General features: G+C 39.4%; 1 protein-coding gene across 4 annotated transcripts in view; it reads right to left on the reverse strand.

The window, feature by feature from the left end:
- fam222aa (family with sequence similarity 222 member Aa) overlaps positions 1–27,551 on the reverse strand; it is a 63,403-nt gene that overhangs the window by 14,897 nt on the left and 20,955 nt on the right. For 2 of the 4 annotated variants that reach the window (XM_073861219.1, XM_055198675.2), the window contains exon 2: positions 12,108–12,265. The exons of 1 other annotated variant lie outside the window; for it this stretch is intronic. In XM_073861219.1, coding sequence (XP_073717320.1) covers positions 12,108–12,213 — 106 coding nt within the window. In that variant the 5' untranslated portion in view covers positions 12,214–12,265. Of the gene's footprint in view, positions 1–12,107; positions 12,266–12,380; positions 12,474–27,551 lie in introns of all 4 variants that reach the window. One more of the 4 variants, XM_073861218.1, reaches the window with a different exon arrangement.

Below are 27,551 nucleotides of genomic sequence, written 5' to 3' on the forward strand. Positions count from 1 at the left end.
CATTTGAAGTTATTTCAGTAAATGTCCTTGCTCTTCCAAGCTTTATAATGGTAGAAAACAGGGATCAGGGAACAACTTCTGACTTCAAACGCCAAAAAAGTGCATTCATCCTTCACACAGGTAATCCACAAGGCTCCAATAGGTTAATGATGTGTTAGTAAAATATCAATATTTTAGACTTTATAAACTATAATAACTAGCTTTCGGTAACTGCGCCATCTTGGACACTGACTCGTGAATCACTTGAGTCCAAGATGGCATCGTTACCAGAAGCTAGTTATTATAGTTTAAAAAGTTTAAAACAATTACAATATTGCATTGATTGGATCCCTTGGATCCGTTCTGTGAAGGATAAATGCACTTTTTTGGGCTTCAAAATCAGAAGTTTCCTTTATCCCTGTTTTCTTCCATTATTAGCTTAGAAGAGAAAGGACATTTATTAAAATAACTCCAAATGTGTTTGTTTGTTTGTTTGAAAGATGATGGACAAATATATCTCGGATTGCTTAAGGGTGAGTGCATCATGGAGTAATTTTGATATTTGGCTGCAGTATTGCCTTAATGTTGGTTGTTTATGGTCGCAATTGACCTAAATTCACGACCTAAATGTTGGAGATGACAAAACTATAAATTGTACTGTTTGGGAAACACAAGCCCTCATGTTATTAGCTTTAAATGTCGGGCAAATTAGACAAATGCTGATATTGAAAACAGCAATATGATATAATTACTGATGTCCGAAGGGCTGCCAAGAAAATAAAGTTCATACACACGCAAACTGCTGCCACATTTTTTAAGAAAGACTTATAAAAACAATAAAAAAAGCTGTCCAAAATCGAATCTAATAATATTATGTTCAGGCCACGCCACGCTTGGCTCTGATTTTAATAGATTCATTTCCTGCTCAGCTCAGTGTGAACCTGGCAAAACATATTCGGGTTACTTAGCTAATTCCCCACAGACATCTGCCAGTATCCAATCAAAGGTGAATCTCGGAGCTAATGAGCGCAGGGGCTCCGAGTCAAATTAAAATGCACATGAATAATGTGCTTGATACTTAAGACCTTCTCTGAGGAAATAACATTTATTCGGCGATATCTACCCAAGGACGACACAAGTTTAAATTTGTAATACTCGAGTGTGGCATCATTTAAAAGCCAATTCCAAAATTTTAATTCAATGGAACAACACATGTTGGAAAGAGTCTGGTCTCACATGCCCGCGTGCGCACACACAGTCACTTTAAATGTCTAAAGTCCTTCTCTACCATCATTCTCGTCCTATGTCGCTCTCTCATCTATCTCTCTTGCTCTTTCTCTCTCCCTCTCTCTCTCTTTCTGAGTAAGCGAGTTTCATTGGAGGTGCTTGCCGTCTGGAATCACCTCAGGGCGAACACTTTATTATCTGCGGTCAAAGCGTCACTACAAATACCATTCTACACACACAAGTGTCACTTTGCATTTGTCTACTCTCAGCCTGTATCAGGCCAGCAGAGCCAGGCTGCCTACACAGACACACGTACACACAAAGCGTGGGAAAACCGATAACACTGGAGCCAGCATTTTTTCAGCTTATAAAACATTCTGCGTATTATAATAACTGTTATATCCGATATTTTCTGCAATACTCCAATCTGGTCAATTGTGGCTTCTATGCGGTGTGATATTCCTCATTAACCACAGCACATCTGGGATTAAGCGAAATCCGACTCCTCATATGGGTTACTTTATGAGTGCTACTTTATCAGGTAACCAAATTATGAAATAATTTTATTCAAGTAACTATAAAATAAGTAGGATTATATTCGGTCAGCCAGCTATAAACCCCTTTAGAATGATAAACCAAATATAAAGAATTCAGATGCAAAACCGTCTAAGTGCGTCTTTTCTCAGGTTCTTATGTTTAGGTTCAGTAATTTTACTTAAATGACAATGAAATGGTTAGTAGACAGTAACTGAAATGCCGTATTTTCACAAAATGTCAGTTTAGGCGTTTCATTTCCATTTAACAAATCTGACTGTCTTTCGCTGCAAAACCCTCTAAGTGCATGCAAACTTTTTTGGCAAAAACACCCACTACTTTGGACAATACATCGTAAACAGTTGCAAAATCACTAAAGATGCAACTAGAAACATTGCAAATGATGAGAAAGAATTCAAAATGTGAAAATGAAGAAACTAAAGCACACATTAGGGGGCATTGGGATGCACTTGGTGGGTTATACTCATGTTAAAGTACTCAAAAGGGACCCAAGTTCGAATGCGAATTACAGGCATTTCACATTCATCTTCCTTGTCTTTCAGAGCTTTGCTAAAAATGTATGTGGCGGTTACCTGATTCTGCCAACAAACTGGTATTTCCGAATGGCCCGAGGTTAGGATTAATCGAATTCGAAATAAAAATATTGAAGGAACGCATAAAACATGCTGAGCATTTTGGTAAAAAAATAATTTTGTTTTTGACATAAGTGGCGTTTAGAGACTTTTGCATTTGAGCTCTTCAAACATTATCCCTTACTCCAGTGGTTCTCAAACTGGGGTCCGGGGCCCCAGGGGGGCCGCCAAATGGTGCCAGGGGGGCCCCAGTTTTATGACATTTTATAAAATACATTTATTTATCATGAATTCTGTGAAATTAAACCAAAAAAATATAAGGCTACTAACCAACAGCACTACATTGTATAACTGAATATGTTTTGTTAAATTAAAATGTAAAGTTTTAGAACAGTTTTTTGGTCATAAATTTTCGCGGGGGGCCGCGAAGGAATGCACCGTACACAAGGGGGGCCGCATGCGGAAAAAGTTTGAGAACCACTGCCTTACTCAACATTATAACAATGTAAAAGAGAAGAACGAAAAAAAATACAATACACAATAGAGTTTAGCTTAAAACCAATAAAATGTGACCTTCATATTGTGTTTTTGTCATTACTTACTTTTTTGTGCTAGTGAGATTTTTAGTGCACATGAATTTTTTTGTTATTCAGCACACAACAGCTTTTTTGTGCCTGCTGTATTGCTGAGAAGAGCGTGAGGTATGCAAGATTATAAAGAAAGATGAATAAGAGATCCTCCTCGCTTGTACCAGCGAGAGGAAGATAACAGTCACTGCTCTCCCAGAGGAGAACCCCACAGACCCCATCCACTCGCTCTACTCCAGAGCTCATCTTCATCATTCACAACTACAGCGGCGAGCACTGTCCTCCTCACGCCCGTGTGGAATGCTAACCGTCAGCAGACACGTCAGGGGCATTGTGGGACGAGTACTGGGTGACTTTGTTTTCTAGCATACCTCGCGTCACACGGCTGACTGGCGAATGAAAACAAACTGGATACAGAAAGCGAGCTAAATTCAACGTACATGGAAACACACATACTGCGAATTTGTTCTAGTTGCATATGAAATAAAGATATTATAATTTGACCAACAACACTGTAATTTTTTATATAAAGTTGTGTTTTAGAAGAGCCGGAGAACATTCCCAAAAGCCAAAATATTTGTCATTATTGTGTTCCCTGGTATTTCATTTAACATGTTTTGTCTATATTGTGTCTTTATCTTATAGATGGCAAATGATGTTATAAGTTCAAGTTCCTTTTATTCCATAATCCTTCCATACTTTGATCTTATCCGCTCACGAACACACACCTCTGAATGTGAGGGTGATTCTCCATGCGGAGGTCTACCGATAACCACCCACGAAAAACCAAAACATGAAAAGGCTCATTTCACTTTTATGCACCAGATTAAAAAAATACCTCATCCAACCCACACACACCGACAGAGTTTGCGGGGTCGACAGGAAGAACAGGCCTCTATATCTGAACATATCTTCCTGGGAGACTGAGAATATAAAGAGACAATCACCATAATGATGGCAGGTTCTAACTGCAGGTTTCACTGTAAAAAGTAAAAGATTAACATTTTAAAAAAATTGGTAATGCATAAAAATTTGAATTTAATTAAAAATGTAAGTTGAAAATATGAAGTATTTTTTTTAAGTTGATCCAACTTTCACTTTTTACAGTGTTAAAATGAAAAAAATATTAAGGGATTGAAGATGGGTTTAACAAATGCTTTAAGGAGGCTTTATAAATAAAAGACCGAATCGTAAAGACCGACCCATCATGAGCTCAGAGGTTGTTTGTATATGGCAGTGATCACCAACCCTGTTCCTGGAGATGTATTTTCCTGCAAAGTTCACCTCCAACCCCAATCAAACACACCTGAACCTGCTAATCAAGCTTTTCAAGGCTACCTGAAAAATAGAGGCAGGTGTCCTGAAGCAGGGTTGGATCTAAAGTATGCAGGAGTGTAGATCTCCAGGAACAGGGTTGGTGACCACAGGTATATGTTATGAGATTAGGGCTGTAACGATTACTCGTGCCAATGTGCGTTTTCTCAATGAATGAATTTGAATTAATAACGGTGAAATCCCGGCACATCCGAACGCCAGGGGGCGCTCTCTTGCAGAAACTTCCTTTGTGCCATAGAAGAAGTAGCATTGCAAACGCTATTCCAGGAAATGTCTACAGGAATATATCGCTGTTCTTCAAATTGTTTGAGGTATTTTCATGATAATAAAGAATATTTTGAATTAATTTAATTTAACAAATGTTGCTTTTTAAAATGCACGTTATAAAGACTCCAACTCATAATGATTTTAGATTGATAAGGACTTCCTACTGACCAAATGCCGTAGTACACGCACAAGCTGTGCATGAAACAAAGAATCGCAGCCTTGCGATTCAGAATCGATTTCATTTTTAATGGGACATGCGATTTAATCATTACATCCCTATAGGAGATAACATCAACCTCTAGGATCAAGTTTACATACACCTTATAGAATGTGAAAAATTTAGTTTTTGTATACTTTGTTATTACTGTGGGTTTACACCAGACGCGAGTTCAACGATTTGCGCGTGTAGATTACATACAAAGTCAATGCAAAGACGCGATCAGACCCTTCCTCCTGTGGGGTGATGCGAATGACATGATATGGCCGGCGTGTTTGCCACGAACAGGAGCTATTCGCCTCAAACGTGTCTTCACCCAAGTTGAAAATATTCAACTTGAGCGAAAAATTAGCATGACACGAAGTTAAATCCCGCGAGTAATCTAGAGCGAGTAACACGATTAGGGCTGGGTATTGGCAAGGGCCTCCCGATAAGATACGTATCATGAAACATGGGTCATGATAAGATACATATTGCGATACAATACAATACATTGCATGTTGCGATACATTACAATACTTTTTTTATCAAAAATGTAAAAAAAATATAGCTGTTTTTCAATTTTCTGCTATTTTCTCACTCCCTCTAACTTCTGGACATTGGCTGAATGGCCGTATATGGCAGACAACTGGATAGTGACAACTACAGCAGCGGCAAAGGAGGTCGTTTGACGCACACAGAGGAATTTGATGGGTTTTAAAATATCGATAGTAGAGATTGAAATATCGATACACTATCGATACAGCAAACTATCACGATAGTTAGCTGTATCGATATTTTTGCACAGCCCTAAACACGATGCCCCTCGTTTGGTGTGTACGTAGCATTAGTCTGCGTTGTGGACTGTATGTAAACATCTATCACGTGAAATAACTTGTTCATGGCAATACTAAACTAAAGCAACCCTTAATCTGCAGAATTTCAACATTTTCCAGATTCTCCAAGGTGTTTGTAAATTTACAACCATGACTGTATTTAATTTATTTTATTTAATACTTTATAAACTACATTTTTAAACCTCTGAGAGCGAAAGATAATAAATAGACACCATTAAAATAATAATAATAATAATAATAAATATTGGACAGAACCCAGGCTGGGTTGCAAATGACTGAACGTTGGGTTGCTGTTGGGCAACCATGGGGGAGAAAAACCCAGTTGGGTTAAAACTACCAATCATGGGGTCAATTTTTAACCCAGCAGTGTGTTCTGTCCAATGGTTTCCTAACTGGTTGAAAACTTTTCCAAACATTTACATTACATTTATGCATTTGGCAGATGCTTTTAAAAAAATAAAATGTACAGGGCATTCCAAGTAAACATTTTATTAGAAGGCGTGAGCGGGACACAAACTAATGCAGGGTTAATTGTAACACGGCTACTTTACATATTTAGAAAGGGCTGAGCAATCTGTGCTCTTGGTCTTTTTCTTTTACTGTCAGAAGATGATGTCCTGTGAATTTGTGAAAAGTTTTGATGTGTTTTGGTTAAAATATTGAACAAAGTGTGTTTTGGAGGCATGAAAGTAAATTTCTTCATCTTATGTTTTTTTTTAAGTTGGGTGTGTAAGTCACCAAATCCAACCCTATATTATCTGAATCACTGTCTTGTTACCTAAAACATAACACCATTTTGAAACATGTCAACCACTCCTAGTAACTGATAGCTGGGATTGAAAACATTTAGCCTCGGGTATACAATGATAATAAAAACAATGTAAATACTATATTAATCAAAATGATAACTGTTAATACAATATCAGGGGAAATAACTCACTTTTTTGTTTTAATTGTGCAGCACCTTCAAAAAATATTCTTTTTGAATAATGGAGCCAAAGCCAAAAAGCGTTACTTTGTGCCCCACTCTCCCATATACACGTATTCCTTAAGATCAAACCAATGACCTTTGCTCTGCTAAGGCACTCCTCTATCAACTGTGCTTCAGAAACACTCATCAAAAACAATCATTCAGAGAATCTGGACACACACAATCCGAGATATATAAACACAAAAGCACAATGTGCAGCAGCTAGACAAATCGAGCATTAGATAGAGATTACAGAGATGAACAAGTTCTCAGAGGAACAGATAACAGAAAGAAAGAAAGAACTGTGGGTGAGTGAATGTGTGTGTCCTGACAGACCGAGGGAGCTCACAAGGCGAGTATGCAGGTAAATAGAAAAAGAGGGTTGCCTGCAGCTAGCCCGAAGCAAATCTCAACCCTTCTGCTCTCTCATTTAGGAAACAAGCCCTCCACTGATTCAAAATGAATATTAAACACCACACACAGACACACGTGCGTGCGCCAATGCTGGCAAAACGGTATTAAGCAATGTACCAGTTATAAGCTGGTAAAAATCTCACTAGACAACCAAATCACAGGAGGGATTACATTTGCACAATCTATTTTCATCTTCCAACACTTATTTATATCCAAACACGTCTTTGTTTGTTTTTGACAATGTGTCTGAGAATATTAGACCGCAGAGACGTGCGAGGACAGGAAACAAGAAACCCAATCAAGCAAACCAGGTCTTTCATACTAATGTGTCCCATACTCATTTGCAGAAGAAACTGTTAGCAGACACACACACACACACACACACTTCTCCCAGAAGAGCGAATGTGTCAGGCAGGCTATACTAATTGATGTTAAAGGTCCCAAAGGAGCAACAGAGTTAGTTTTGCATGTTATGTACTACACCCTTTTTTCCCTCTCTCTCCCTCTTGTCCTTTTTTGTGCACACATACTTTCTCAATATGATCTGTTCGTTGAAAGTTCCCATCTTTCTTCACTAATCTCCTCTTTCTTTATAACAAACTACATGCCTTGCTTTGCATTTGCCAACACCGCGGCAACAACAGCCTGCATCCCACACCCCCTTTCCCACCCTGCCTTGTCCATGGCACCAGGAATTATGTGGTTTTCCAGCAGTGTTTGGAAATAAACCAATTAACCGATCAGAGCCAGGTCAGTTTGACATTGACATCCCCCATATAAAGCCTTGCAATGGTGCATCTAAAGATACAAGCCTGCCCAACGGAAATGCACACATCTCCAACAAACCATAAGAACAGTGTATGGTTTGAATATGGAAATAGTGCCAATCATGTCAATAAAGCTTTGGAGAACTCAGGTCAGTTAGTACACAGGTAAATAGAGACAGAAATTGAGGTTGGGTGGGGCAGAGGGCAGCTGTCAATCAACTGAGATTGCTTTCAATCCAAACACGACCACACATTTAAAAAAAAAGAAAGAGTACAGAACCACAAGCAACGGTACTCAATCCATGAGAAAAGGTCAAAGTATGCAGATTCCTACTAAATCCAATTTGACTGCGGGGCACAGAGGAAATTAGGGTAAATGCTGTCGTTTCAGCTGCTCCTGTAAGCACATTTAAATATTTTTGACTAAACAGGCTTGGCTTTTCTGCAGGATCAGATCTTTTCTATCAGGTGTTAGGAGGTGATAATCCCCCTCAACCGGATTGTGACCCTACAGATGACATCACTGCGCCATATGTGCATCTGAGGTGCTTTACGAGGACCTTTGTTTTTAAAAAAATAAAAAGTGATTGCACAAAAGCGATTGAGCAAAACGGAAAAAAGTCAGAACTGCGAAAGGATTGAAAGACATTGCAGTCCAATGCAGAGGTCAGTGGTAAAGCCTCTCTAATGCTCTCGGTCCTAGACCCCATGTCCCCAGGGTCTGCTCTGATGATCTGCCCTCACGCTCAGACTTTCATGTCGCCATCTAAGCTACTGGCAGACAGACGCGGGGCGGGGTGGTGGGGGGACGCTACAAATGTCACCCGAACAGGGAGATTTAATTAGTAATGACAAGCCCTGACACGGGAGAGTGCCGCCACATACTCTGAGAATTTAGGCATGCTGAAAGCAAGCGGCTATGATTTATAATTTAACTAATGCCTAGCATTTCTTTTTCATTTCTTGGCTGGAAGGGGGAAACTCAAAAGGCCTCTTCACTGAAGCTAATCTAATACGATATTTTTAAAAGCGAGCGGTCAACGTTTTTTTTTAAGCGACGCTGCCCCTCTCTCATTCTCTATCCGCCTTTACTCTGTATCTGGCCTTTGGTCTCGCTACCTCCGCTTTGCTACTCGCTCGCTTTTTCGCCGCCTCTCTCTCTGCACAGACGGGGAAAGAGGTGCGATAATGAAAACAACCCCCTTCCTATCACGTCCTCGCTCTCGTTTCGCCCGCTAAGCTCCGAGCGCTCGGGGGAAATTGATTGTCTGGCGGGCCGATCTGAGCGATCGCAGCTGATGCTGGAGCCAGTTAAGTCCTTTTTTATTGAGGGTACGAGGCACTTTTAATGGGAGTCGCATCAATGAACTGTGCAGATGCAGATGTGGGGAGGAGGGCGTTTTACTTTTCTGAAATAACCATAAGGATCAGAAGGACACCCGGCAAAGCGGGTAACCGTCTTCCTTCATCATCTCCAGACTGCCGGCCTGCTGCTTCAGAGGAGCTGTGATAGGGACTGCCTGCAGAGGACAACCCACAGCATCTGTCTCTTTCTCTCAGGCCAACGTAAACACCTTCCTGAAGCCTTAAACCAAACAGTGCAGTCTCATACATTTACGTTTATCTTTTTGGCAGGTGCTTTAATTCAAAGCGACTTGCAGTCAATCTATACTTTATATCAGTATACTGGGATCGAACCGATGACCTTTGCTAACACGCAATCATCTACCAGCTAAGCTACAGGAACACATCCAGAAACCAAATTGAAGCACTTATACACACAAAACCATCTAGTTATTTTGTATACTACAGTACATTTCTCAAAAGCAAATGGAAAAAGCCAGGAAGTAAACTATTTGATAAAGAGTGAGGGAAAGAGTGACTGTTGTTTTCCTATTGATTTCAGCTCTAGACCCCTACTGACTGGTTCTCAATAAGCAGTTGAGAAAGGAAGTGGCTAAATCCTGCTGAAATTGGAGGGAGAGAATCAATTTAATCAGGCATGGCGGTCTCCATCTCTCGCTTTTGTGCACTCATTCTTGTTTTCTTTTTCTCAAACATGCTTCGGTTTGTCAATTTTCCCTTTTGGTTTTTAGACTACTATACCACCCATATATCTGTCTGTCTGTCCCGTTATCTATCCATCTATCTGTCCATTAATCCACCCATTATGCCAGTGGTCACCAATCCTGGTCCTGGAGGGTCGGTGTCTCTGCAGAGTTTAGCTCCAACCCTAATTAAACACACCAGAAACAGCTAATTAAGGTGCTTCAGGTGTGTTTGATTAGGGTTGGAGCTAAACTCTGCAGAGACACCGGCCCTCCAGGACCAGGATTGGTTACCGCTGCATTATGCATTTGTCAGATTCTTTTATCCAAACTGACACTCAATCTATGCATTTTCTTATCAGTACATCCATACTGGGAATCAAACCCACAATGTTTGTATTGCTAATGCAATGCTCTGCCAACTGAGCTGCCATTCCTCATGCGCCATTCAACTGTCACTTTCTGAACATACAGGTCACACTTTTATTTTAATTTATTATTATTATTATTATTATTTTATTATATATTATAATATATTTTAGTTATTTTTATTATGTATTATTTTATATATTATTATTTTTATTATATATTATTATATATTTTATTATTTTTATTATATATTATTATATATTTTATTATTTTTATTATACATAATTTTATATTTTATTGTTTTTATTATGTTTTATTTTATATTTTATTATTTTGTATTATATATTATTTTATATTTTATTATATGGACCGTTTCATCTGGCACACGTGCGGTGACGTGATAAGCGCCTGGTCCAAACTTAACTTCCGGTTTCTGTTTGTTTAATGGTCTGACAAGTTGCTGAAACTGAACTCTTAAACAAATACCTCGTCGAAAATAACAAATGTTTTGGGTTCCTATGTAATCTATGTGTTGTTTATTTTGCTTGTTATATAAATAAACTACTTTAAAAGGACTTGTTGTTGTTTATTCTTCGCATAGTTTACCGTAAGTTACGTGATGACCACGAAAGCCGCATGTATATGTTGTTACTGCTGAAACCTTCTATATTTTATTATTTATTATTATATATTATTTTATACTTTATTATATATATCATTTTATATTGTATTATATATTATTATTATTATTTTTTTATTATTTATTATTATATATTTTATTATATGTTATTATATATTTTATTATATATTATTATATATTTTATTTTTTTATTATATATTTTATTATTTGTATTATATATTATTTTATATTTTATTATACATTTTATTTTTTTATTATATAAATTATATATATATATATATATTTTTTATTTTATTATACATTTCACATTATTTTATATATTTTATTTTATATTATTTTATTTTCCACATTGAAAGGAGAAAGCAAAACGATGCCATGCTGATCTGAAAACAACAGGAAGAACACGCCATCCTATTACCTTTAAGCTGCTTTAAGCTTACAGCTGAGCCTAAGGTATAGTAGTTAGAAACTGCACGTTTGTCTGCCGGTCCTTTCTGTGTCAGCTTTTGCATGTGGAATACAGCCATGTCAACACAAGGAACCAAAGGCATACAGAAAGTTCCAGAAGCAGGACAACCCCCTCTTTCCCTCTCTATTCTTTCCTTTCTTCTCCATCTCATTACAGGAAGGGCTCCCTCAGTTTAAGTCTAATCCGGGGCTTTGCATCGGAAAAACAGTAGGCTGTTCTTTGCTTTCTTTAATCCTGGAGCCTGTCAGAACGAGTTTAGTTGGTCTGCAAGAATTCTTGTGAACCCTAAACAAATAGGGACATCTAACTAATGACAACACGCTCCAAAAAATACAACGTGGCAACCTGAGGATCTGTGAAACCCTCATATGGAAAATAAGCAGATTTGTTTGCGCATATGTGTGTGTGGGTCTGCAAGGACAGCCATCGCTGCAAATGTTTAGCTAACCTGAAGGTCAGGGTTGAGTTAAAGCCTTGACACCATGTCTTTCTCGATGCCAACGCTTTTTACGGCCTGTGAAGACCAATGAAGACTACCAATGATCCATATATTGTCACAAGAGCTGGCATTTAGTCACAGATCAGTGCACAGATAGAGCTGTTATACAAATAGCTTTTAACTGATCTGATGCCTTACTAAGTTTCCAGGAACTACCATTTTTCCTGTTCCTTACAGACAGTTACACAAAATAACCCAATATGATAAGCACGAGGGGGTTGGATCAGGTTCAATTACAAAATTACATTAAAAGCAATGAGATTGGGTGGTTCAAGTAAATAATGAAGATCATTGGTTCAGTGAGGTGACTTCATACTTAGGATTGTCTATGAACACTGAGACATTTTGCTCCTTACATTTGCGGCTGATGTGCTGCGTTGGCTCAAGACTCTTGCTGCTGCTGCAGACGGTCGTGGCGTGCTGGGGCGCAGGGTTCTGCCTCCTCTGCAGGCAGGCCAGCATGACTGCGCAGACGCAGGTACGATTCTACAGCCGCTGGTTTGCCGAGGCCGACCTGAAGAATAAAAAATAAGACACAGATAAGAATCGAAAAATAATAAAAATCTTAACCCTACACATTTATGTATATAGATAATATATCTTTCATTCAGTTCTATTAACTTAAACACCTGTGAAGCACAGGAGGCGGACATACACCCCCACCAGATGAGTGTGCGAGGAGGAAGTCTAATGTGGCTCCAGCTGCCTCTCGGCTCTGTGGGCTGAATGACAAACACACACCTGCTGCATCACATGTGAATCCAGCAGCCATCCTTTCTGGCCAACCCAAAACACTCATCCATCAGCAGCCTATCACTACCTTCCTTCACACAAGATATAAAGCTCCCATCACTGCCCTAAAACACACACAGGCAGAACAAACCCCGTGTTGACCTGGAGGAAACGCTTTCTAGGTGCTGAATGCTGATGTGTGTTTTTCTGAGATGATGGGTTTAAAAAAGAAAGAAAGAGTGTAACCGAGAAAGAGAGAGAAAACCGTCTGTCTGCAGTTCAGATGGCGACTGACAGTGTTTTGTCAAAACAAGGCTAGAGGCGATTTACAGAGTGCCTGTTTTGGAGTGCCAATGTCCAAATAGTGTGTGTATGTTTGTGCGTTTGTGTATAACATGCTGATGAGTTGGGTGGGGGGGCAAATGCCAAGCGCACATCAGGGCCAGTGACGGGCGTAATCAATCTCCCCCCGGGCCATAAATCTCTGGCTGTATTCCTCTGCGTCCTTCCATCTCCTCCCTCGCTCTGGAGGAGGTGGAGAAAACGGGGCCCGCTGCCAGGCAGCCGACATAGGAAACGGCAGATCTAGTGGTGAACGTGTGATTGGACCATCTGACTGCGTCTCACGCATCCCTCTGCCGCCCACCATCAGCGCTTTAGCATTCACCTAGTTTTGGGATGCTCGTAAGAAACTTCATTACAGTAAAATGAGTCGGTGAAGTAACTTGGAGAGTAAGTGCTTAGCTCACACACAATGGCAATAGATGACGACAGTTCCTTCTCAGGGTTCAAACCTGCAACCATTCGTTTACCGGTCCTCGTCTAATCCCTACTCCACTTTTTACTCTCTTACGTAGATCAGGACTTTGATTTCATAATGTGCAAGTGTAATGTACTTTGGTCTTTATTAACAACATTGATCTAATCGGATCATCAGTCATGATGCATTTATGGCCAGGTCAGGAACTTTAAATTACTTTGGTAGTTTTTACAACAGTTTACGTTTTTGAGCATGTTTTCTAGAACGACGTGTAATTTATGGACCAAACTGTTCATATTCAGACATTTCCAGTCCTTTCAACATATCAATCCATTAGATTATAGGGTTTTACTTTTCAGCTATAGACAACATTATCAACCAATCACTCATCAGATGTTAGGGGTTGGTTGGGAAGGGTTTTCCCGCAGCACTTTGCAGTTCAGGCGGCCCGCCTAAGCTGGAGAACCCTACCGCCTTAACTAGGTCGTCCAAAAAAAAAATCTGCTGCACAATAAGCCGTCAAGTGCATCTCAGAGAATAGCATGGACACGCTTCACACCGTGAGCGGGCATGCGCGGCACACTACTGAAATGACAGAAAGAAAGAAACGTGGTCCACGGTCGCTTTCTAAAGGACATGGGTGGATTGACCATCTGGCAACTCTGGCAAATTTCAGACTTTTTCTACATATAGAGGTTACACAGATGCAGTAGCGAACTAGTCATCTGGAGCACCAACAGTTTTCCCAGCGAGCTGCATGGCAATGTGGGCCAGTTTGCTTTAATGCATGCAAGTTATAGAGTAATGACAATAACAATTACAACACTGTTTTTTATTTGGACCCACTTGTAACTCGCTGCTGTCATTGCTGCCTCCTTCAAAACACACAGTCGCTTAGTGCAGTAATCTAACAGCGCACATCAGTGTCAAATGTTGACAAATCAAAATTAAAGGTGCTCTAAGCGAATTCACGCGTTTTAGACCATAAAACATTTTTTTGTTAAATACAGCAAACATCTCCTCACTATCTGCTTGCTACCTGACCACTGATCAAACTGTAAAAAACGCGATCTCTGTAGACAGCCCAGGCTTCACAAATGGCAATAACAACACAGTGGCCAAACCTAGCACCACGAAACATAACAAAGTGTTCCAGCCAATAAACGATAAGAATGATTTGGGGGTGGGGGTTGGGCGCATTCATGAAAGCATGGAAGGGAGAGGGAGGAGTTAGCTACGCTCCGTTTGTTTGAAAACAGTTCAAACATCAACAAAAAGTGACGTCGCACAGATTCACTTAGAGCGCCTTTAAAGTTTCTGTTCACAGAAGCCGCAGTGAACGACTCCCAGCCAATCGAATTACACGACAGAGCAAGAATTTTAAGTTTTAAGAAGTAAGTGTTTCTTAAGACAAACGCGAATTCCAGCCAATCACATTACAGAGCTGAGAAGCATTCCAAAGAATTAAATGAAAGAAAGCAGAAGTTTATGTTAACTACATTTGTATAGTGCTTTACACATGAATGAATGTTGTTTCAAAGCTATTTTACAGAAAATGCATCCTTATAATAAAAAATACAGATAATTATCAAACCCAGAGATGCAAACTACTTAACTTTAGGTGAATTTTGCCATTTAAATTAAAAATTAAATTTGGAATATTTCCCATGTAGTGACTGTCAGTCAAGCAAAAAGAAACAACAGATGTTTATAGCATACAGTATAAGATAAAGTATGAATGTGTGTACTGTATATTGTGTATTAAATAAGAATGGAAGAATTTACGAGAGGCCAGAACTGTTATCACATGTAATAAAATGGCTTTACTTTTTTGTTAATACCATTTATATTTTATATTAAGTATTTAATAAATAATTGTTAAATGTAGTACGGAGTCTGTAGTCTATCGCACAAAGAAGCCTTGCAAAGCATAGTTCATTTGACTCATACACGTGCGCTGTCAATCGATGCATACGCATTACGACAAATTGCAATACCTCTCAGCCTACATACTACTTACTTCTGTATATATAAGTATATAAAAAAATACACTTTGGCCTTAAGCCATACCTGCCGAGGTCAACTGCGCACATTATAGCCACTAGAAGCATTCAGCAGCTTTCAGTTTTGTTAAAAATAATGCCTGAAAAAACAGTCCCTTTGATCATTTTATAAATTTGCCTTTCAAAGGAAGAAAATCTTCAGACTTCAGTCGATCCAAAAGTGCGCTGAATCACTGGATTTAATTAACATCAGAAATCAGTGTTAAAGATCGCAACTCATTGGTAAACATCTCTCTCTTTCCTGTTCCTTCAATGGTTTTCTGTCACAGCAAGGAAATGGATTAGCCCTTCCCGAGACTCTGTTTCCAAAAATCTGCATGTGAATGTGGGCAGATGATGAGCAGATATACAAACAACTCTGCATTGTCCATACGTATGTCAATATTTATTATTGTACACAGACATTCACTTTCAAATTGTGTATCTATGTCAGCCAACATGTGCTTATGTGAATAAATCAACCGCAACAGCAATAAAACCGGTGTCCACCATTGTAGACTCAATGCTTTGGTGTATAGTGTCAGTAGCTCAGTGTGATGAATGGCAAACAGTTAAGAGTTTTCCTGCGTGTCACCTCTATGTTACCTGAGATTCGAACCATGACCCATATAACATATTTACAAGGTCTGTAATCACGGTTATTGCCGCAAACTGCTGGGTTTGCCATCCTTGTACTAAACCAATGTACTACTAAGTAAATCAGCTTCTAAAACATATGACTTACATCATGATAAGATTGAGAAACGCAAATTATATAAAGCATATGATTATCAAATCAAGCTCTCAAGCTATCTCAAGCTACACCAACTGTATAGAAATCACTCCAGGATATCCTGGATTAGTTTGGTGAGTGTAAAGACTATACCTGTAAATTCGTGTTAAGAGGTGAGTTTATTTCCTAAAGCCATATTGAATGTTACAATATCTTCCATTAATTTTTGAATGAGCGGTCAGTCTCCATCTATATCGTCTCTGATAGCCCTAACCATCGGTCTGGTATCACTACGCTAATGGTGAAAGGACTCGGAAATCCCAGATGAGACATGAAATTCAAGTGAAAGAAGTCTGGAACACTGCGTGTAAGTCGGTTTTGACAACGAAAGTGCTTTTGAATCTGTAACCATATACAGTTCAGGTGGACATACCCACTTAGTTTGTCTGATGCATGCTGGGATCTCTAGCAGGCGAATTAACCTCACACTGGTCTGAGCCCTCTATATTCTCTGAAGTGCCCTTCTGCGGAAGAGCTTAAAGATCGATAGGCAGAAAAGTGAGGGGAAGGTGAGAACAAAAAGATGTATAAGTGACAACAAAAGAAGAAAATAAGACAAAATCATATAAAATCATTGGTTGTCTTCTACTAGGACAAAGACCTGTATAGGGAATCTATGCATATTGATGTAAAGGGGAGACAAAGAAAATGAGAGATGGAGAAACAGAGGGGATGTTTACACCTGGTATAAAGATGTGTTTTGGTCGATCGGATCACAAGTGTACGACGCTAAATACAGGTGTAAACGGGGTGTAAAATGTTTTGAGCTCGCAAAACACCAGAGATTGCATTTGTCTGTAATAACCAAGAGTCCAGGGGCTGGATAGTGGGGGCTTCTCTTCCTAATTGAATGGTGACCTACCAGCTCGGAGTAAGTGTGTGTGTGCATGAGAGAGAGAGATAGAGAGGAGAGAAAGAGAGATAGACAGTCCACCCCATGCAGTGCTTTTAAAGGGCTTGTGCGTGTCCCCTCTTAATAAGCCCAAACAAGTTAATCCAATCGACACACCCAGACCCCTTTCTTCAGCTTTAACAAGCAGCCACTACAGTCCCCCATAATCCCTTACACACCACATACACCACAACAATGAATAGAAAGCAATGAAAGAGCCCATTAGACAGGCACACAGAGTCCCCGACCCCTTAACTTTAGCAAAGAGCACAGACACAATCTGCTTTTAGTTTATATAAAGTGCAAAAGTACGTTTTCTCAATAGTTGCTAGTTTGTTTTTCAATTTTCCAATTAAATTTCTTATTTTCTCATTTTATTTCAAATTTTATAATATACCATGTAAAACGAATAGCAATTGAAAACAAGTTTTGCGCGCACACACACACACACACATGTTGAGGCATAAACAACAAAATCAAGATAACACATGAAGTCCCACTAGGACACACAAACACACAAAATGCAATTTGACAAGGACAAATAAGGATGCAAAATGCAAACAAACAAACAATCCTGCGGAAGAGAAATCTGCAGACATGCACACACTCAGGGTCATAAATCCAACGATTGTTAACAAGACTGCACGCGGACCCACACACACATGCACGCAAAGGGGGAACCGACGCTTCCTAACAATACCGGCCTGCGGACACATGAATGCAGGAGAGGACGTAAAACCCACAGAGCGACACAAAGTGCAAACAGACCTGCTGACGACAAACAAACAACATTCACGCAGGCTTTCGCTATACATACAGTCTTATTCAATAAATGACAATATACGCTTGCAACAGCCACATCTGCTGCGGCGCAGTTTCCATTCCGGGGTCAAACACAGGTCAGCTATTGTTGCAACTGTAAGCAGATGGGAGATAGTTTATTTTGCCTCTCGCATAACGAACGTGAACATATGCCGGCAGTAAATTTGTCCTTTTTTGCTTTCCGCGGAAAAGCTTGGGCCGTGAGCTAAAGCTGTCTGATAACGCGATGAAGTCTATCTTCGGCGTGACACGCAGGGACTGTGCGCCTGTTATCTCAAATCACGTCACAGTGGGCAATGCTAACGCTGTCATGTTGGTAGCTGAAAGGCCAGTTAAATGACTGTGAGATGAGATGCTGACTGCGAGTTTGCATGGAGAAATGTCTCATCTATAGTAATCAGACAAAGTGGTTAGTGCTGACACGTTCACAAAAATACTCAGGATCTATCATTTAAAACAACATTTTAACATGGTTTGTCTAGCCTTGCTACTTTATTTCAGCTTGATGTTGAAGAATAATGTCTAGCCATTGAAATCTTAAAATATTTCAAGTTAAAAAAAATAAATATCTGGGTGATTCACACAAAATTGGACTTATGAGGTGTCATGAAACATTTTGATAAAAAAGTAAATGCAAAGTAAGAGTATCAAAATAAGAAGCATAGGCCTACAGTTACAAACAGCTCTTCATGTACTATTTTGCACATGATTTCAAATGACATCATACAAACCAATTTTGTAGTTTTTTCCACATTTTAGGGGAAAATTGTCATTACCGCAACATGTCCATGACTGGATTTGAGTTGACATGGAAATATTTATAATTAAAAAATCTAAAAAAATAAAAAGCTTTAGTGCATGTTATACTATAAACATTTACAGTAAAGAAACATTTGGTATTTGGTGATCATTGGTAAATGTAGACAATAATGAGGAATATAAATGTGTCCAAGAAAAATTGTCTCATCCTCCGCAACAATTTTCAATCATTGTTTAAGCCCTCAAGGAACTAACATTTTAAAAAATTGTTGGAAGGGACATAATTGACTGTGACACTTTTCTCTCCAGATAAAAGTTGAAATTTTGTTTGTCATAGTTCCTAGACAACTTTTTAATTCTCATTACCGAAACATGAGTTTGTAAATGCATATATTTAATGTAATATCATGTTGCGGTAATGATAATTTTTAATAATGATAATCTAAAAAATGTAAATAATTCTATAGGAAATATTTTTAAATCCTGTAAAAATAATGGTTATAGCAAGTTCAGACCTTAATCTTATATGTGCAAAAAAAAAATTCTTCAATGCTTTTAAAAAAAATCTGATGCTGGACACCTTTTAAGTCTGGATTTCGTGAGAATTACCCATCTGTGGGATACGAAACTCTGTCTTCATTAGTGTTGACACAGTAATCCAAAGTAGATTTTGTCTGCTTTTACTAAATGTAAAGTCAATTCAAATTTTCTCTAAAAATTTAACCTGAAATATTTCTTTAAATACGATGATCACAACGTATACATAAATGCATTTCGAAGTTAAGCTGACTGAATAAATATAAAGATTTATCAAGCTACAGTATTGTGATCAGGACCAACATGTATAAAACAGAAAATACAGATGCTACAGACATGCATGAAAAGGTCACATATCCAAAAAAAGAAGACTGGAGCAATTGTCTGTCACTTAAATGCAACCACACCAAAAAGCACAGCTAAACTAAAAAGCAAATGTACAACCATCCAACGGTTTGTCACACGTCTAAACTCATTCACATAATACAGGGACGCTGTTTAGGATTAACACAAGATGAAAACAATGCCCCATTCTACCCACAAGCCCTGAAGGCATTCATTTGTTAGTGTGACAACTCAAGTGTCTTCTCTCGCTGTATTTTGTTCATTGTTTGTCGTGCTGTTTGGTCATATCCTTAGGGGCCGATGTATGAAAGATGAGCCGGCGTCATTTGAGAAAGTGAGAAAAACATGTAGATGTACAAATTGCTAAAACACGATCAGATGTTCGTCTATAATGAATGAAAACTTAATGTACCATCAATAGCTCAGATCAATAGAAAATATTTGAAGCCAAAGAGTTTTATACACCGTCAGTGCACAACCCAGAATGCATTTGGAGGCCTGCTGACCTCAATTTCCCACGAGTCATTACCACTGAGTGAGGAACAATCAATTACTGGAAAAAATTTTGCAAGCGCAAAATAGCATACAGTTCAGTTCGACCGTAACCTAGGACGTTTATATAATGACTGTAACCAGTCAAGACAAACCAAAACAGAATGTAATGTGGGATATATAGATCAAACACTGCCTGGATAAAAACAAACACATATACAGACCGTACTGCTACACGTCACTATTATAGTTGTCTGATTTATAATACGAAGCTATAACAAATCAGTCTTAAACTCTATAACAGCAACCTATTATTGAGCTGACAAACGTAAGTTGACTCATTTAAATAAGTCTATGGATTAACTTATCAAACACACAGCCAGCTACGAGGACGCTGAGGTCCGCACTTTCATTAAAAAAGTTCTCTGAATGAGTAATTAGTCATTTAAAATGACTCACATTGGCATCCGCATATGTATAATAAAGTTTGGACAGTTTACTGTAAAGCGTAAACTGTTAGCGTAAAATGACGGAGATATCTGGCAACACGGGGTGAAAAGCACCTTAACAGTAATCAAATGGCACATCATACAGCATGGGCAGGTTATTGCTGACATGATACTACATTCAGTAAGACACACGCAATAATCACCATGATTATGTATGCAAGAAACGCTTTCAACACTAAAAATTAGTAGAAAACAACACAAAAAGATGTCAAACAATTGGGTTTGAATGGAATATGTCAAATATGTAAACATATGGCAAAAAGGTTAAGACAGAATACATAAGATCTCAGGTAAAATAAAGTATACTTGAACGTACTAAAACTACAGTTAAATAACTATTTTGTAAAAGTAATGCACTACAAATTAAGAGTTTAGTTCCAAAACGCAATAAACGCCATTAAAAAAAAAAAGAGGTACTGCCAAAATCAGTATTATATCAGGTCAATATTTAAAAGTAAATTCTTAATTTTACGCAAAATCCAATATCCGCAGTTTTATTCTGCCATCTTTTCTCCCTTTTTTTCCCAAAACGCAATATACGCCACTCCTCCTTTTCTACAGAATGCAATAAATCCGCCCCACATATTACAGCGCACCATTCCATGCAATGTAAACAAACAATGGCGGCGCGTTGAGTACACGGAATCCTAGTTTTCCTCATCTACTTTGTACTTCGTGATCAACACACAAACAAAAGCAAAATAATGCTGCAAATGGCATTGATAAACCTGTGGTTGTTTTCTGTGACGGGAAAGATTGTAAGTCATCAACATCCAATAACTTACGCGAGAGGCACTCGGGAGACGGGTGCTTGTTCTCCCGACAGCATCTGTGAAGTTTATGTGATTCTAACACATCTTGGATGTCAAGATGTCAAAATGGATTTATTGCGTTTTGGAACCAAACTCTTCAAATATACTAAGGAAATGTATATAGTTTTACTTTAGTACTTCAATGCACCTGAAAAAGTATACAAAACCAGTAATACTTAAATAGATTTCTAATAACTGGTGTCTCAAAATAGCACAGATAAATACACTTAAATGTTCTTAAGGTTATCTGAATAAGTAATAAAGACTAATTTCTGGTATATAAACTATAAAATTAGTGCACAAAATAGTACATTTACTTAGCGTAACCATGGGATAGCAATTAACCCTTAACACCCCTGGACCTCACTAATTATCAAACCTGGCTACAGCTATGCACACAGCAATGTCCTGGTATTAAGCAAAATGTATGGTACAGTTGATGTTGGGAATGTTTAGTTGTGACTTTAGCATGCGATTTTTAAAGATTACTAGCTTCCCCTATTCAAGTACTTAAAGCCCGGAGTATAGTTTGTTTTTTACATGTACGTGAACATATGTGCATGGTCGAATGCACAGCCTTACAAAGCATAGTTTATTTGACTTGTACAACTAAGTTGGATGCATGCTCATTGCAACAAAATACATACTACATTTGACTGTACGCGCATACGCAACCTACGCATAAAAAGTATGTGCGGTTAAAAAATCATTCAATGTACATTCTACGCAAACCCTCGCTAAGTGTAAAAATGGAATTATACTTTTTAGCTTAAGAATGACTTAAATAGCTGCCCAGATTTGTGGCAAATACACAGGAAATATTTTTCACTGAAAAGCCTATCATAAACTCAACAAATCAATTTAAGCTAATAATCGCCATTTCTTTCGCAGCACATACTATAATTTAATGTTGAAAGCTAATTTAACTCGCCTTAAACGTGCAGTTTTTTCAGATCCCCTAATGTGATTGGCTCACAACAAATCCTCTTTCAGCTGCGCTTCACCAACCCAAACTCGCACTTGTCCTCAAAATCACACACAATTACGTGAGAGGATGCACACACGTATACACCTCTACTCTCATTTCCACTGAGTTTATCTTAGATAAGTCTCAGCTATGTGTGTGTGTCTGATAATCTGTGTTTATATGAGCTTCTCAGAAGGGTGTCCCAGTTTAACACAGCTGAGATCATGTGGTCTCCTTGTGGTCTCCATTATCTCCTTGTGTCGCTACGTGAGGTGTACCTGAACGAAAAAGACTCAACTGACAAAGCTGCTTTGCAAAAATCAACATACAAAGCAGAGCATTTCCAAACACGGGCCAACTCCATCTGAGACGCTTGTACAATCACACAACACGCGCAGCCATTGATTTCCATATCTGGTACTGAATGTGAGAATATATGGGGCGGGGGTCTATAGTAGTACAGCAGGGGATCTGCCAAATTCTGTTCTCAAACTAAACTTTTGTGAAAATACATTATGACAACTTCTACCAAATATATACTTAAAAGTACTTCTACCATATCAAAATGCACAGGATTAAAATAAAATGCATAGTATGAAACAAATGCAGCGTCTTTTTCTATGCCCAAGCCATTAAATAATTACTATTTATGTACATATACCTCAAAAATCAACACTTTATATGCAACAGGTAAACCATCTATTTGTTCACAAAGGAGTCTATGGCCTAAAAAATGAAGACTTTACCATTTAAAAAAATAGGTTTCTCTTTCACAGACAGCTGAGCGCAACACCGTAATGACAGCTTGGCGATCATGAGGTCAGGAGAGGCTTGGAAAATTAATCTACCGCAGAGTTTCGGATCTAATGAGGCAGAGGCCATTTATTCAAGAGCGCTGTTTATTCCGAGTAAGATGTCATAAAATCCTACCACAAAACAAACACCAGTCTTAAAATCTCTCGAAATAGGCGCATTCATGCAAAAGCCTGCTTATGATGAGACATGCCCTTTGACCTTCTCTCTCTCTCCTCAGAGGGGCACACACACGTCCCTAGACAGAGTTCACATCTTAAATTACCGCCTGGCCTTTTCCTTCTGCGCCTTGACCTCCTTTCCTGACCCCTTCGCCTGCCTGACGGGGAACGGTTCATAATTAAATGTTAATCTAAAAAAACCTTTCCATCTCTCTCTGTCTCTGACTTTCTCTCCCCCACATTTTTAGGAGGAGATCTAGTTAAGAGATTGCATTAGCATGAAAAAGCGGGCTGGTAATTGTCCTCATCCAGCAGAGAGTGATCAGTAGCTCGGTGAGCGGAGAAATCTAAGGATTACTTTAAAAAGCGCTCTCTCTCTTTCTCTACCCGGAGTGCAGATGCTGCCCACAGCCATACAGACTCTGATTAAATTACATTGCAAAGAGGATGTACCCATTGACTTTAAAAATTAAATAAAACAGACCAGGAGACTGTAGCTCACCCTACGTCCTAACTGCTGAACACATCTACAAAAAAACCCTCATCTCTCTAGCCTATTAATATGTAGTTGTGGAGAAACTGAGGGAAAATATTTGGGTCAGTGGTTAATCTTGGTTTCAAGATATGCGTGGTGTAATGAAGGGGTTAGATATCCCCAAATCACCCCTGCAGGCCAAAAACCAAACCCATGTAAATATCCAGAGCAGTGGACCAATCCAGAAAACCGGTGGGTCAAGCGTTGCAAGGTTTTGCAATTTCCATTATTCCCTAATGTTTTATTACATTTTCGATACACACCAAGCCGATAATTGGCGTTCAGGCAGATTTGGAGCGTCATCTGACATACAGTAATCTACCATCCAGAACAGTGGACCAATCCGGAAACCCGGCTGGTCAAGCGTTGCAAAGTTTTGTTTGCAGTAGCAAGTTGGCATGTCAACTTCCGTTATTACCTCATGTTTTATAAAATTTTTCATGCACCAAGCCGATAATTGGCGTTCAGGCAGGTTTGGAGCGTCATCTGACTTACAGTAATCCACCATCCAGAACAGTGAACCAATCCGGAAACCCGGCTGGTCAAGCGTTGCAAAGTTTTGTTTGCAGTAGCAAGTTGGCATGTCAACTTCCGTTATTCCCTCATGTTTTATAAAAAAATTGTCATGCACCAAGCCGATAATTCCGTTCAGGTAGGTTTGGAGCGTCATCTGACTTAATTGTTTCTGTGAGTAAGCCACTATTTTTAGCCAATTCACTATGCCAATTCATCTTTTTGGCCAATTTACTATGCCGATTCAGTGGTGGTGCTCGTATAGGAGTCAGATTATTCTGTTCAGCATATGCAACCAGGAAGTTATCTCACATAGACGCAAAACGGACGTGATACTTGGCCGCCCTCCGTTTGGTGTGCCAGATGCAGCAAATGTGAACTGACCCTGACCGTCTACTTTGCTGGCATCAGTTTGGGGTGTCCCTACCTAAGCAGCAGGAGACTTAAGTCTACATTTAATCTCGATTTCATCTTATTCCCTTCCAGAAGACAAAACTGAGAGTACAGAACACATTCTCCTCTCAGCCACTCAGCCAGATCCATCCATTCACAGTTTGGCTTCATTCCACCAACAAATACATCAGGCGGAGAAAAACACATCCCACCTCAGAGGCAAAACTTCAGCCGCGCAATAATCTAATATTTCATAAGCTCCTTTATTTCCCCTCGCAGCCTTCCTAAAAATGAAGTGTTTACGCTGGGAGCAGTGCTGAGCGGAGTCAGCGTGCCACTATGGGATTAATGGTACTGTCTGGGTGGAAGTTAAGGACCGGCGACTGACCTTCTCCGGGCAGAACTCAACACGCAATTAGCCTGCACCAGCCGACCGTGGAAACGCACTACAAAGCAGCTCAGTTTACAGTTTACATAGGAAATAACATGTTGGAAAGATGGTACTGTACACATGTGTGGTAGACTTGTGAGAAACACTCTAAATTCACAGCACCAGATATTTACATTTATAGATAAAGCAGATGCTTTTATGGCAAAGAAAGGATCTGTTTGTGTAGAAAGCCCAGGTGTATGTCCTGACAGTAAGGTAAGCGGAGCTGACGAGAGATTGACAGATTGAGTGTACAGGATACGGGTGAGGAGACTTTGTGTGGGGATATACGACTCCCTCTCTGATCGGCAGTCCCTGACCTTCCGATGCACGCTCCTTAACTTCCTCATTAAGCTGTCACATGGGCTGCCAAAAACAAACCAGAGCTCAAAACATATCTTCCTTTCATTCAACCAACCACACAACCTTCCTCTTAAAAACATCGAGACAATCGAACCAGGGGACAGCCGGATCGGCTTTCAGCGTCTCATCTTGCCCAGCCTCAGTAAATGTGCTCAATATTTGCGATAATTAAACCAGTCGTCTCGTCCGGTTATAGACAGTCTGCTTCTGTCCACGGCAATCATACCCCATTTGAATGATGATAAGATATCCCATCTCCTTTTCTTTTCCTATTTCCCCACTATATGCCCCCTCCTGCTCTCCACATCTCTGTGCCGGGTCTCTGATAGACATTAATTCCAGTTTCATCTATAAAGCCAAGCTCATGCATATTTAACAGAATCTATTACTTTAGGATTAAATTATAAAAGACTGTCCCTCTTAAATTTTTAATAGTTTGCATAATTGGTTGCAGGCCCCGAACAGGACTTTAAAAAGATGCCCAGTTTATTAAAGAAATAAAACATGGCAAGAAATGTGAATGTCATATGATGAACTACAGCCGTTCATGTAAGTGCATGCGAAGAATGTATTTGCACACTAAATCTCAGACACAAGCAAACAGAGCTAATCAGAGCTAAGGGTCTCAAAAAAGTCAAACAGAACAGACCTGATATGAACAGAATTTTGGTTGAATTGGTCCCAAGAGATTAACCTGAGGGTCCCTTACAAAGCAAAGGCATCTCCACAGATGATGTTCTAGATTTTGGACAGTCTAGACAGCTCTGGATTTCTTGATGCCTTTGTCCTGAACTGGAATTTAGATGACAAGTTAAAAATACAAAGCCTGAAGGCCAAAGTATGGTCCGTTTTTTATGTGTATACGAGGGTCCGCATACAGTGTGCACAATGCATTTTTTGAAATCCCACATACATTAAACGCGTAGGTTGCGCCTACAAGAGAAACATAGTACAGTATTTAGCCCAGGAGATGCATTGCATTTTGTCGCAATGCACGTTCGTCGAACGTCTGTGTCCACATATGAGTCAAATAAACTATACTTTGCAAGGCTATGTGTTCAACCATGTGCGTACGTTCGCGTCCACATAACAACAGACTATACTTCGCGCTTAAGAGGTTGTACCGCGTTTACATTACGAAAAAATGGCTGAAAGGCTTAATGCTATTCCTCAACTGTGCCAAGCATGGCACATGCACTGCCAATGTCACGGAGTTCGATTTCTCACGAACTTATGAAATGTATAGGAATGTGAGTACACTGAAAGTTGGTTTTAAATAATTGCATAAATAGAAATAACATTACGTTAGCAAAACAGATGACACACTGCATCAGATGTAGGTAGACTTCCACTGTCCGCTGCTAGGCTAAATAAACCGTGGCAAAAATTTCAAAATATACAGCTTGTTTCTCACACGCCATCCATTTCCAAATTAAGAGGGGGAAAAGTACAAGAGAGAAACCTCTGTCACAGTCTCCCAAATTAGCACAGCAGTAATATTCCCAGTGGTCGTCCCCATCCTGCTGACGGATCTGTGCGGGGGGAATATTTCACAGTGTATAAATTAAGCGTACATGTGAGGCTGTTGTGCTAAGCAGCGCGCAGCTAGGCCAGTTATTCACAGCTCTGCCGGGACGGCAGCGTCGAAGGCCCACGCTCGCTCCCATCAGATCGTTTGTCACCGACGATAGACAATTTACTACGCGAGCCTTTTTCAATTTATTCATTGTGCTGTCACTGCAGTTTTCTCCCCCGCGCCGAAAGCCGCCTCTACTCGCAACGAAAGCCTTTCAGCCGTGTCTGTTTGGACACACAAAGACACACACCTTCTGATGTTCCCTCTTTAGTGTGAACTAAGACAAACACTGTCTGTTTAAATCTTCTTAATTGAGAGTAAAGGAGAAGATGGCAGAGAACCCAGGAGACACAAAAGGCAGATGTCCCTTTCCTCGCCAAACCTCGCCCGCTAAAATGGTGCGATAAAAGCACGTTAGGTGGGAAGAGCACATAGAGACAGCAAACACCAATACTCCTTGTCTCAAATTAGCTCGGGGCTGGCTCGAGGAGATAGCCATTGAGTGCTTCCATTAAGAGCACACCAACCCCTGTGTGACCACCAAAGGTTTTCTC

Source organism: Misgurnus anguillicaudatus, chromosome 22, assembly GCF_027580225.2.
Source record: "Misgurnus anguillicaudatus chromosome 22, ASM2758022v2, whole genome shotgun sequence".
Classification (NCBI taxonomy): Eukaryota; Metazoa; Chordata; class Actinopteri; order Cypriniformes; family Cobitidae; genus Misgurnus; species Misgurnus anguillicaudatus.